This window comes from Dasypus novemcinctus, chromosome 3, assembly GCF_030445035.2.
Source record: "Dasypus novemcinctus isolate mDasNov1 chromosome 3, mDasNov1.1.hap2, whole genome shotgun sequence".
Classification (NCBI taxonomy): Eukaryota; Metazoa; Chordata; class Mammalia; order Cingulata; family Dasypodidae; genus Dasypus; species Dasypus novemcinctus.
The window spans coordinates 150,421,584-150,435,484 of record NC_080675.1 but is presented as its reverse complement, the minus strand read 5'-3'; the positions used below and the strand labels follow the sequence as shown (position 1 = coordinate 150,435,484).

General features: G+C 38.8%; 1 protein-coding gene across 38 annotated transcripts in view; it reads left to right on the top strand.

Moving 5' to 3' along the window:
* SIN3A (SIN3 transcription regulator family member A) overlaps nt 1–13,901 on the top strand; it is a 74,097-nt gene that overhangs the window by 42,168 nt on the left and 18,028 nt on the right. For 24 of the 38 annotated variants that reach the window (XM_058294541.1, XM_058294520.2, XM_058294542.1 and 21 more), the window contains 7 exons: nt 651–740; nt 3,247–3,365; nt 3,796–4,006; nt 4,438–4,554; nt 7,212–7,450; nt 9,898–10,081; nt 11,263–11,836. In XM_058294541.1, the coding sequence (XP_058150524.1) occupies nt 651–740; nt 3,247–3,365; nt 3,796–4,006; nt 4,438–4,554; nt 7,212–7,450; nt 9,898–10,081; nt 11,263–11,836 (1,534 nt within the window). The remainder of the gene's footprint in view (nt 1–650; nt 741–3,246; nt 3,366–3,795; nt 4,007–4,437; nt 4,555–7,211; nt 7,451–9,897; nt 10,082–11,262; nt 11,837–13,901) is intronic. The other 14 variants (XM_058294552.2, XM_058294543.2, XM_058294530.2 and 11 more) reach the window with 1 other exon arrangement.

Below are 13,901 nucleotides of genomic sequence, written 5' to 3'. Positions count from 1 at the left end.
GGCACTGTCAGCAGAGGCTATGGCTCCTAAGAGAGTGTGCTCTGAGATTGCAAAGGTAAATGGGTTATTTCTCCCAAAGTTGGTGCATTTCTTCACAGATATTTAAAGGGTAGTTTTCTAAAAGTAAATTCTTATCTGACACGGTTATGTCATAACCTCTTCATTCCCTTTAAAAGAGCAATCTTAAATTAGTCTGAGTGAATATTGCTGACAAGATAGTTTTTAAATTGAACTGTTGGTAAAGGTTAAAGATTGCTTTCTATGCATTCCAGGCAGTGTACCTTTTATAAATATTTTTTTCTGCCTCTACCAGCTAGGAAAATAAAGCAGTGGTTCCAGGTAAAGTTATTTTGGGCCCCCTGGAAAAAAATAAGGATATTAATTCTAAAAGTTTTTATCACCAGTAATGCCATGACCATTTATAGAGAGAACATTTGCAGAGTAGAACAGTCTATAAACCTCTGGTGGAGAAAGAAACTGATAAACAAAAATAAAGAAGGGTAGAAATTGAGTTAGTGACTTTTCTCTCATTTGTTCCAAATTATTAATCAATAGTTGGTCATTGAATGGAACCATAGACCACAGATGAAAATAATATGGTTGAGAATGGCCACTCTCTGAATCTTAACATGTTTGTAATTTTTTTCCAGAAGAAACCCAAACTGCTCAGCCTAAAGGATTCTTCTATGGCAGATGCCAGCAAGCATGGTGTAGGCACTGAATCGTTATTTTTTGATAAGGTGAGTAATGGATGAATTTAACTTAATGTCTGTTATTAATTCTAAAAGAACATCACCCCCACCCACAAGTAGGTTCTGTTTTAGAGCATCAAGCTGACAGGACTTTGTGCTTTTTAACAGTTTCCAAGTTGTAGGTCCTTTCAGTCTGTTAGAACTATTGGGAATGATAGCATTGTCTGCTTTAGGTTTTGTGAAATGGCTTACAGCAAAATCGAGTATTTTCTGTGGTGTAAGACAGCTTTCTTCTTTTTAATTACATGATGTACCTGTTCAGTGATGTTTGGAGTTTCCATTGTAGATACCCAGGTCTACAATGGAGTGTTGGTGCTCACACTAATTGTTGGGAATTTAAGATGGTTTGTAATCTTCAAATTGCTATGATGCTTAATTTGGGTATGCACAGATAGGATTCTGATTTATTGTGTATTTTCAAAGTTCCTCAGGTTAATCAAATGAGCAGCCAGAGTTGAGATACTGGTGTATACTGAGTTGTGTGGTATGTTAGTTTGGCTCTCCTGGGTCTGACTTCCTACTTGGAATCAACTTGGTGATTAGCAGGCTTCTTTCATCATGGTAGCTGGCAGTTGTTGGGTTCTCACTTACAGGAGCCCATAAAACAGCCTGGATTGATCTGGTGGTGGTTTATTCTGTGTATCTTGCAACTTTGGGTTTGTACACAGGGCAAATGACTTAATGTATCCGTTATTGCCAGGCCTTCGAAAGGTAGGCTGTCCCTGATCTCTCTCTGCTAAATAGTCACAGTTCCAGGCTCTAATTTGAAACATTTCTAAGGGCTGCCTGGGCATTTGGTACTTTTTTTTTTTTTTTTTTTTTAAAGATTTATTTATTTTATTTAATTTCCCCCCCTCCCCTGGTTGTCTGTTCTTGGTGTCTGTTTGCTGCGTCTTGTTTCTTTGTCCGCTTCTGTTGTCATCAGCGGCACCCGCTTCTGTTGTCCTCAGCGGCACGGGAAGTGTGGGCGGCGCCATTCCTGGGCAGGCTGCTCTTTCTTTTCACGCTGGGCGGCTCTCCTCACGGGCGCACTCCTTGCGCGTGGGGCTCCCCTACGCGGGGGCACCCTTGCGCGCATCAGCACTGCGCATGGCCAGCTCCACATGGGTCAAGGAGGCCCGGGGTTTGAACCGCGGACCTCCCATATGGTAGACGGACGCCCTAACCACTGGGCCAAAGTCCGTTTCCCGCATTTGGTACTTTTAAGACAAATATAGAAGTCAAGATTACAAGCAATAAGTGGCAAGTAAAAGGGAGGGAAACTGTTAGAAAGTAAAGAAGTCTTGAGAAATATATCAGGCAAGTGCAACATGCAGACTTTATTTGGATCCTGATTTAAAAAAAAAAAAAGACATTAAACAGTTGAGGAAATTTGAACATAGACTCAATATTAGATGCTATTAAGGAATTTTTTTAAAACTAAAGTTTTGGTTTTTTTTAAAGAGTAATGTTTTTTTCTAAGAGTACTTACTTGATATACATATTTCCAAAATATGTAAAGATGAAATGTCTTTGCTTTAAAATTCAGAGGTGGGGAAATGGGTATAGACGAAACAAAATTTGCTGTACATTCATAGTTGAAGCTGGGTGAGTACTTGGGGTTCATTAGACTATTCTGTCCACTTTTGTGTAAGTTTAAAAGCTAGTAAGAAATTAAAAGTAAATATGGAGTAGATAGTACAGAAGTGTACTGCTCTTTCTTTAGCTTTAAAAGTACATATTCCATGTAGTATCTACTGTATGATAGTACGAAAAGTATAAAGAAGTCTAGAGAAGGGGTTGTTAAACCCACTTGATTTGGTTTAACAAAGAACTGAAATTCCAGATTGATATTCTAGCCAAGCTAGTTTTACTTTGTCTATACAGTTGAACATTTTTAGATTTTTGGATGTTAAAATACTCAGTATTGTAAATGGAGGAAGCAAAAGATCATGGCAGAGAACAGAAGTATCTTATTTTAGAAGATCATTATTCAAGATCACCGGTGTTTGAAAACATTATTGACAAAGATTCTCTATAAACATCTGTTAGGAGAGACAACAAAAGCTTGGGTAACTCTAATATGGTCTGGAGAATAAAGCACATGAGAAGGCAAGTGTCTTATTTACTCCAGGATCTTTTTAAAGCTTTACTATGGAAAATTTTAAACACGTATGAAATTAAAGAGACTAGTAAAATGATCTCTCATGTACCCATCATCCAGCTTTAGCAGCTCCCAACTTTTAGTGAACATATTTGTTTCATATGTACTTCTGCCTATTCCAGATTATTTGGAAACAAATCCCAGATATCATATTATTTCATCCATAAATATTTTAGTAAGTTTTTCTTTAAAATGAATCTTTTCAAGCATAATTGTTATCACATCTTAAAAAGTTAACATTGATTCCTTAGTATTGTCAAATATCAGTTCAGATTTCCCCGGTTTTTAAAAAAGTAATCCAGACTCTATTGATTCCCCACTTAATTATTTCTCTTTTGGTTGTGTCTGTAGGTGCGAAAGGCTCTGAGGAGTGCAGAGGCTTATGAAAATTTCCTGCGCTGTCTTGTAATTTTTAACCAGGAGGTGATCTCTCGGGCTGAGCTTGTGCAATTAGTCTCTCCCTTCCTGGGGTAAGTGGAGCAAGAGGCTTAGCCCTGATGTGTGATATGGAGTATAGGTAATATGTACTTGGTTTGTGAGGGTATATGGGAAGTAAAATTACTTTGAGTGGGTCCATTTGCTTATAAAATGACAGTGTCAAAGACACCTCTGAGAAGTCTTCCAGTCCACCTCTAGAGATGAGAAAATAGCCAGAGAGGTCGTTAAAGTATCTATTGACTAATGGGTAAGAATAGTGGCCTCCTGATCCCCTGATCAGTGCCAGATGTTTATAGAGACCAGTCTCTTGCAGGGTTCTAGAATCTTGACTGTATTTCACAATCTAAGAATTACCTGAAAACTGCTAAGAGTTGTGACCCATCACCAAACAGTGGTGGTTGTAACTCAGGATAACTGCATCATGCTTCTCATTTCTCACTGGTTTTTTGTTTGATTCTTCAGGAAATTCCCTGAATTGTTTAATTGGTTTAAAAACTTTCTGGGCTATAAGGAGTCTGTACATCTGGAAACCTTTCCAAAGGAACGAGCCACAGAGGGCATTGCCATGGAGATAGATTATGCCTCCTGTAAACGGTTGGGCTCTAGCTATCGAGCTCTACCAAAGAGCTACCAGCAGCCCAAGTGTACAGGGCGAACTCCTCTCTGTAAAGAGGTAAGGCCTTCTCTAGTAAAGATTAGCCCTGAATCCTCAGTTTCCTCCAGAAGGGGATAGGATACTAGGGATCAAGAATTTATATGAATAAGGAAGTCTTTTTTTTCTGAAAGAAAATGTTTTGCACTTGTATTTAGAACCTTTCCCTTACTAATATCCCTTTATTTTTTAATTTGTAGGACGTTTGTAGGTTTACAGAAAGATCATATAGAAAGTAGAGTTCCCATGTGCCCCCCACACACACAATTGCAGTTTTCCCTCTTTTTAACACTTCATTCTTACTCATGTCCTTTCATAAGCTTGCTAAAACTTTCAGACTAAATGTTAGCTGTTTATTCCCTCCCCTAGAGTTTTGTCTTTTTATTGAGAATGTTTACTCACCAGGAAGTTTTTTTAGGCTTTTGTTTCAGTCTCTCTTCTTCTATCCAAAGGTTTTAAATGATACCTGGGTTTCCTTTCCTTCATGGTCTGAGGATTCCACCTTTGTTAGTTCAAAGAAGACACAGTATGAAGAACATATCTATCGTTGTGAAGATGAACGCTTTGAGGTACAAGCTCTGTTTTCTTTTGAAGTTTAGGGGAAATGTGAGATGTCTTAAATACCTCTCTGTGAATTCAGGTTGGCTTTTTAAGACTGAAGAGCTCTGACATTTAGAGGCTTATGTTCTTCTGTGGTAAATGCTGCTTGTTGTGGTACTTAACATTCTTTACAAATTTGTCCAATGTATTTTTATAGCAACAGTGACTTATTGAGGCCACCTTTAATTCTTTTCATTGAAATTGTCCATTGATGAGTGCATAGCTATCCTTTGAATTTTTAATATTATTGTGGTAAGTTGTTTTGTTTTTTAACTTTATTTTTTTAAAGAAGTTTTAGATACTAGAAAAGTTACATCGAAAATATAGGGGATGCCCATATATTCTACCCTCTCCTCTCTCACATTTTCCCCTATTAAAAACATCGTATATGAGTGTGGTACACTTGTTAAAATTGATGAACAAATATTGAAGCATTGCTACTAATCATGGTCTGTAGTTTACATTATGGTTTATACTTTGCACTGTATAATATTATAGGTTTGGCAAATGTATAATGGCCTGTATCTGTCACTGCGGTATTATGCAGAACAATTCCAATGCCCTAAAAATGCCCTGTATTCCACCTATTCTTCTCTCCCTCTCTCCTCAGAACTTCTGGTAACCACTATCTTTCTATCAATGTTACAGGTTCTTCTATCGTTACAATAATATGTGGTCCTACAGCCTATAGGGGTTTCTTGAAGCTATTTAAAATTATTTAAGATCTGTTTGTATTGTTACTTTTAGCGGTATCTTGACAGGATTATCAAGTCGGCTCTTCTGGGAAAACTGGAATTCTCATATTTCTGGTATTGATTTGGCTCCTTTTGAAAGAAAGTTAAATACTCTGTTTTAAAGTAGTTGTGAAGGGAAAAACCAGAGTGAATAAATGAGCTGGTAAATAGCACCTGTTTCAGGAAGGAGAGTACTGAAAGCGGCCTCAGAATCCTCTGTGTATGGCTATCATTCACTGATATAATCAACAAAAAGGAAACATAAGTGTATTCAAAGAGGTAAAAATCACATGTATCCTATTTTCTGTATTTACTATACAAAATCAAACCAACTCTGCTTCTTCATATGGATGGGAGATACCTTTATTTTTTTTATCCATACTGATTTAGCTCTCTGCCAACTTCACCCTCCACACTTGCTTTAGCTGTTTCCAGCATGTTTTGAATGACAAGCACATGCTGCCTGGCCACTGGCTGTTGGTTGGCCATCTCTGCCCCAGAGTTTATGAGGAATTTCAACCACTTGCAGAAAAATAAATCATGACAGATGTTAATTTATGGGGAATTTTATCAGGGTAAAGGAAGCATTTCATTGCTACCTATGTTTAGTAAGGTTAGATGATGAGTTAAAAAGCAGAACTTGGGATCTTTCCTTGACAGGATGTTCCTATTCTCTCTTAGCTGGAATGCCTGCAAATGCAAGGCAACATCTTCGTTTCCCTTTTGTGGCTACAAGAGCAGATTAAAGAAGTGTATTATGTGTGCATCTGCTTAGAATTTGGTGGGATGGGCTAGTTTGAATGAGTGTCTTTTTTATCAGTCAGAGTAGGTTAGGTAATGCCGTGGTACAGACTACCCAAAAATCTCAGTGACTTGAAAAAACAAAGGCTTATTTCTTGATCATGCTTCATGTGTGTTGCCATTTAGCAGGGACCCAGGCTACTACCATCTTGAACATTGCTTATCACTAGAGGGAAAAGAGAGCTAAAAAGGGTCTCATACCCATAAATGCTCCAGCATAGAAGTAACAAAAATCCCTTCTCTCCACCTGTTCATAGCTCATTCACCAGAGCTAGTTGCATGGTGTTATTGAATCACAAGGGGGACAGGAATTTCAGTCAATCATTTGTCCATAATTGGGGGAGGGGACCTAGAAATATTTGACAACAACATTAACTACCACAGCCCCAAAACTAAAAAACCTAGGGAACATTATTCTGCAGATACTTGGTTGTTAGCTTATTTACTTCATTTTATGTGCCTTAGAAAATCTTGTTAGTGTTAAGCTTAGGAAAAGAAGACAACTCAGTTTACATTAGAAAATTCGTGTTGGGAGTTAAGTAAGAACTCAAATGACTACCTACAAATATAACATTGAACTCATTAAAGCATGATAGTCACTGCTCTTTTTGCTACTGGATGTAGGACAAGGCTGAGTACCCTGAAAAAACTTACCAGCAAAACAGATTTATCATTTTGAGTGGTCTTTTTGGGAATTTTTAGTTATCGTTTGTGACAGATTGTGGCAATTCAAGTAAGTTGAGGGAAAATTGTTAGTAATTCCAGTTAGTTCCCTCTGGTCTGGAGCCAGCAGTTCTAACCAGAGCACATTGATGGTGATAGACATAGTAATTATTGCATATCCATTACTAATGGATGTTTGTTGTGTACCAGGCATTGTGATGAATACAATATTTGTATTTAGTCCCTAAAACAACCTTATTAGGGCTGTTGCTCTTACCCTTACTTTACTGATAATGTAACAGTCTTATATGGCTAATATGGCAGAGCCACGATTCAAATCCACGGAGTTTAGCTCCCTACCTTATACTTCTGACCACTATTCTGTTCTCCTTTGTGTGCTAAGCACACTTCTTTTTCTTCCTCTTTAGCTTGATGTAGTTTTAGAAACCAATCTGGCAACAATCCGGGTTCTAGAAGCAATACAGAAGAAGCTTTCCCGCTTGTCTGCTGAGGAGCAGGCTAAATTTCGCTTGGACAACACCCTTGGGGGCACATCAGAAGTCATCCATCGAAAAGCACTCCAAAGGATATATGCTGATAAAGCAGCTGACATCATTGATGGTTTGAGAAAGAACCCCTCCATTGCTGTCCCAATTGTCCTTAAAAGGTACCTAAGTGAATGGGCCTGTTGTAGTCAACGTGGATGTTGTGTTTTAAGTGTTCATGACAGATTCAGTGTCCCATTAAATAAGGCTCTCGTTTTCACCATGGTTGTCCCAAGAGACCTCCCCAACCCTGGTTGTTGGAAATAAGATGCCGAGTTGGGTAGTGGAGCTTCTCGATGGGCTTCTCTGCAGCCCACATTAAAGAGCCAACCTTGAAAAGTCCATTGTATTAGACCTGGTATGAGCTGTGACCCAAGAAGGTAGATGTTTCTGAATTTTTAAAAAACTTATTTGCATTTATCGAATGCTGAGATTATTCCCAAGCCATAAGTTTTTGTTTCTTCAGTTTCTTCTGCGATATCTTTGTCTTCTGTGTAACCTCTTCTGGTTTAGGAACAATTTGTTCTTTTTTCAGTAAAGATACTCTGTGTGGCAGGAGGAGCTCATGTATGGGTTAATCTGACCCTTAAGTTCAGCAGTACTTACTGTAATTTTAAGCCTGTGTATCAAAAATTCTGCACTCTCTTTGGGCCATCAACCCTGTGTCCATCCTTACTGTTTTTGCCTGGGCATACCTACCAATACCACCAGTTAATGACACAATGGCACACACTGCTTCTGTAAAGTGAGATCTTTCAGATACTTGGTGGCTTTTCAGATATGTGTACCCTCTATGGCCTGGGCAGTTTCTCACGTGTTTTTAAAGTGAACACAAAGATTTGGACAACCTGATTTTCATGATTTTGTGTGTCAAGGGAATAGTGAACCATTTTCAGAGATCACCTAGAAGGGAGCACAGCAAAAATTCTGTCAAGAATACCTACACACAGACACAGAAAGGAATGCAGTTTAATGTTAACTGCTATCAACAGCTGCTCAGATATTAGTTGTTTTCATGAATACATTTCTGAATTTTTAACACTTTAACATACTCTGTGTATGTTTGAGGTAATATTTAAGATACAAAAAAGAGAAAGAAAACCACTCACATTCCTGCTATTCAGCTCTGTGAACATCTTAGTATAGTTTTAAAATTTTTTGTGGTGGCAACATACATAACAAAATTCCCTAATTTAACCATGATTAAGTATACAATTCAGTGGTATTAATTACATTCACAGTATTGTGCTTGTCACCCCAAAATTTTCTCTTTAATAAGAAAAATCTGTGATAGACTATAGTTTACTATTTTTGCCAACAATGTCTTCTTTCACCGAACAACCTTTCATGTCAGACAAAGGTGTAGAGGGGCAGTAGTACCCATCTAAGGCTAGGTATCAAGTAGGAGGCCAGAAACTGGGCTGAGCCTCAGTCTTCACAAATTCCATGACTCTTTTGACCACACTGAATCTTTTGCTGATAGCTGGGTCTTCTCTGTATATCTCCTGGTAGATATGTATTATTGTCTTTTGTACAGTTCCACAAATGCCCAGATTTTACTCTTCCTCCCCAGTCTTTGCCTCAAGAGCTGGCACAGATTAATGGTTACTCCTTTTGTTTCCATTAGCATGAAACTTTTGAGATGTAGGATATTCTTTGGTTCTAGGGCTGTTTTTTTGTTTTACTGTAATCTCCTCTTCTGGAATATTAGGATCACTTGTTCTGATCAGAGCTTCCTAAACTGTGTCCGGAGAAGAGCATTACTGTGCCTGATCTCTGCTCTTGGATTTTTGCATTCACATCAGTATAGTAAACATTCTAAGTCCTGCAGCAAAGAAACGTGGTCAACTTTGGTTTAACTGGCCAAGGAAGAGAGCCCCTTTTTCAAGAAATATTGACATCTCAGGAGTATTCTGAGGCATACTGTTGAGAAATACCTATTCTAGGTAAAGATTTCTGGCTTTGGGGGATAAACAACTTTCCCAAAATAAATCTTTTTTTTTTTTTTTTTTTAATTATTTTTAATCATGACTTTTTTTTTTTTTTTTAAAAGATTTATTTATTTATTTAATTTCCCCCCCTCCCCTGGTTGTCTGTTCTTGGTGTCTATTCGCTGCGTCTTGTTTCTTTGTCCGCTTCTGTTGTCGTCAGCGGCACGGGAAGTGTGGGCGGCGCCATTCCTGGGCAGGCTGCTCTTTCTTTTCACGCTGGGCGGCTTTCCTCACGGGCGCACTCCTTGCGCGTGGGGGCTACCCCACGCGGGGGACACCCCTGCGTGGCACAGCACTCCTTGCGCGCATCAGCACTGCACATGGGCCAGCTCCACACGGGTCGAGGAGGCCCGGGGCTTGAACCACGGACGCCCTAACCACTGGGCCAAAGTCCGTTTCCCCCAAAATAAATCTTGAATAAACTTTTTTCACATAACAGAGTTCAACTGTTTTGATAACATCCCAAGTTACCAGCAGACCTAGAATATCTTCTGATACTTTTGAAATAAAGTAAGCCTAGCCTATTTGTTTTGAATTCCCATATGCTGTTGTTTCCACTCTCCTCCTCAACCCACTAGGTTGAAAATGAAAGAGGAAGAATGGCGAGAAGCTCAGAGAGGATTTAACAAGGTGTGGAGAGAACAAAATGAGAAATATTACTTGAAGTCTCTGGACCACCAAGGCATCAACTTTAAACAGAATGACACCAAGGTCCTGAGGTCTAAGAGCTTACTCAATGAAATTGAGAGTATCTATGATGAGGTGAGCTGGGGGTTTCTGCATCTGTGAGAGGAATTTGCAGGCTTTATGTTCAGCAGAGCTTTGATTTCTGGGATTTGCCTCTGCTATATGAAGGTGAGAGTGTCCGAGACCTTGCTTCATAACTCTTGTAGCCTTTTCTGTTACTGATTCTACCATCTTAAATCTAAGCCTCCTCTTTATACCCAAGCTATTTTGCTGGTCTCCTAATTTATCTTCCTGGTTTCAGTTTATGACTCCTATCTCTCAAACAATGGTATTTGTATAGTCCATTTCAACTTCCTACTTCTTAAAAACTTACAGATTCCCAAATTCCTTCTACTCTTCCATTTTTTGGCATATTACTAGGACTATATAAAGTATTGAGAACTTGAATCAGAGATGAATAAGAAACTAATCTTGTTTTCTAAGAGCTCACAGTCTTAGAAAGGGGATGGATAGAAATGTAAACAGAGAGTGCAATTGAGAGTTTTTAGAAGTTGTGTGATCCTGAAATTCAAAAAACTTCTTATTATGAAAATTTCAAGCATAGACAAAAAGAATAGTAAAATGAACTCTTATGTAAACAATCATCCAAATTTTGCCAGTTTTATTACATCTCTCACTATCTAATCCCCAGCCCAGAAGTATTTTTAAGTAAATCCCAGGCCCTAGGGAGCAGATGTAGTTTAAGTGGTTGAGCACCTGCTTCCCATATATGTGGTCCCAGGTTCGATCCCCAGTACCTTGTACAAACAAAAAAAAACAAGCAAACAAATGGTAAAACCAACTTGGGGTTGCCAGTATAGCTCAGTGGTTGAGTGCCAGCTTCTCACATACAAGGTCCCAGGTTCAGTTCCTGGCCCTGGTACATCAAAAAAAAAAAAAAAAATCCTAGACCTCACATCTTCCATAAATACTAATTTAGAATTTTAAAAGATGGTCCTAATTCTGTCCCATTGTCCCTATAAGTCATTAAAGTCTTGAATGTACCAATATTTTGGCATTAAGCCATATTTCCCACCTTATCTTTTTGTTTCTGCAAAAGGTAGAAAAATTATTCTTAAGATCAGGTCCTAATTTTTGGATTGGGAGCCAGTAGTTACTGTGCTTAATAATAGAATGTATTGCTGGTGTTGCCTTGTAAGACCGTTTGCCGTGGCCCTAGACGTGTTATGTAATACTTTATGTTTCTGTCCCATCAGAGGCAGGAGCAGGCTACGGAAGAGAATGCTGGTGTACCTGTTGGCCCACACCTTTCTCTTGCCTATGAAGACAAACAGATACTAGAAGATGCTGCTGCTCTGATTATCCACCATGTGAAGAGGCAGACAGGCATTCAGAAGGAGGACAAGTATAAAATCAAGCAAATCATGCATCATTTCATTCCAGATCTGCTCTTTGCTCAAAGAGGTGATCTTTCAGATGTAGAGGAAGAAGAAGAAGAAGAGATGGATGTAGATGAAGCTACAGGAGCGGCTAAGAAGCACAATGGTGTTGGGGGCAGTCCCCCTAAGTCCAAGCTACTGTTTAGTAATACAGCAGCTCAGAAGTTAAGAGGGATGGATGAAGTATACAACCTCTTCTATGTCAATAACAACTGGTATATCTTTATGCGACTCCACCAGATTCTTTGCTTGAGGCTTTTGCGGATTTGTTCCCAAGCTGAACGGCAAATTGAAGAAGAAAACAGAGAGAGAGAATGGGAGCGGGAAATGCTCGGTATAAAGCGAGATAAGAGTGACAGCCCTGCCATACAGCTACGTCTCAAAGAACCTAGTGAGTGCCTGAAGTGTTGGTTTACAAGAAGATGGGTGGGGTTGGGGGTTTTCAAGCCTAGTTAAACTCGGGGCTACTTTGTTTTGTGCATAGAGCACACAGGCCTTAGAGCTAGGCTAGTGTTCAAGTCCTGATTCTGCAATTTACTGGTTGTATGACCTTACTTAAACTCTCTAAACCTGTCTAACTATTTTATAAAATGGAAGTTGTGATTGTTAACCTTGTGGGGAGGTTGAAAGTATTATAGAAAATATGCCCAGCATCTTACTCAGTGCTTGGAACATGGACACTCAGTCACTGTCTTCACTGTGGACACTGGGGAGGTAGGTGTCAGTTGCCATCAGTTTCCCAAGTGGCAGACATCTGGGTTGTTGCAGAGAGTTTGAAAGGACAGAGGGGTCTAAACAAGTGGTCACAGTTGGTTCTACTCCTTGACAGAACATAATTCCTATTTGCTTGTGTGTAAGAAAGATGTGGGTCTTCTCAGATATGTCTGGGCGAGACTTCTCTTCACCCAGTCAGGTACATAGCTCGTTTCAAAGAAATAGAAATAATTTATGAAAAGAAGATGGAGCTGAAGAGTTAGTGTATAAGCTAAATCTGTAAACAAGATATAAAGAGGAAATCTAATGAAACACAACAGCAGAGGCAGATCAGAAATGAAGATTGGAGAACTCAGAAAAAGGAAATAGGTGAAAGTTAAAGGAATGTATTTTAAGTAATTCCCATGCTGCCTGCGTCAAGATTCAAGAGTTCAATTCATAAATTAGGTGCTTGAGCTGTGAGCTAAAAACTTTCATAAAGCCTTTCTTCTGGACTCTTGGAGAAATAGTCAATCTGAGGAGTGCTTTCTCGCGTGTGTGTGCGCGCGCGTGTGTGTGCGCGCGCCCTTAGCCTTCTATGTGTTGAAGAGCTCATGACATTGTGAGTTCATTCTAAAAGCCTTAATCTGGATTAGTCCTAACTTGAGAGAGACAAATTCTGGGCCTTAATGTGATGATTCTATCTGCTTGAGTAGAAATTAGAAATAAAATGTCCTAATCTTGGCTTAGACCACTGACTTAACCTGTATTAGGCTAACATAGTCTACAACTCTGATATCGATCATAGCTTGTGTTTACAAGTCTGTGATTTGGATTTAGAGCTTTATTCTGGCATAAAGGCATTTTTCATGACAGCATATTTCTGAGGCTATAGCCCATACCTCTGTTAAGGGCATGAATAAGATGGTTTTCTGTGATGAAACTTAAAGCCAGTTACTTATTCTAAATAGTAACTGTCCTGTCTTGCCTGTCTTTAACAGATCTGTCACACTCCAGATGACATGGACTTAATTTTTGCTCTTAACCTTTTTTCACCCTTATAAAGACTTTATAATCTGAGTAACCAATTAGTTGATGAAGAAGAGCTATTTTTGTAATTTTTTTTCATTTTTAGTAAACTTGTTATTGAAGGGCAACATATATTCAGAAAAGTATAGAATGAGAATTGTACAGCTTGATGAATTTTTTATGCAATGAGCACCCCTATGTAACCAGGACCCAGGTCAAGAAACAGAACATAACCCACACCCCCATAGCCTCTTCGTGCCTCCTTCCATCACTGATGCTCCAAGGGTAACTGCTACCTTCATTTTCAACACTGGAGATGCTGTTTACCTGCTTTTGAACTTTATAGATAGGTCTCATTTTAGTAAGATAAAGGCAGAGTCCTTTTATTATTTCTTCTGCCTTCTACTAGTTGCCAGATACCTCTTTTATAAGTAAGATTCATTCTAACTCGTGGTTAAAGTGATTCATGTACAGTAAATACAGATCATTTAATGCAATTTGTGAAGTACAATGTTGGGAATTCATTTTTAAACAAAAGGACTTCGACAAATGCAGATTCATTATTCATAGAGGATTAATTTGTCTTCCTTTTTTTTTCTGTTCCTGAGTGGTTTTCCAGTGCTTAGAGTACAGCTGTGTCTCCCTCTTATCATCTGCACTTTTACACTGCAGTACAATAGTCTTTTAAGCAAGTGACCTATGCGTGAGGAAGCTCTTATGCAGGCAGGAAGAGC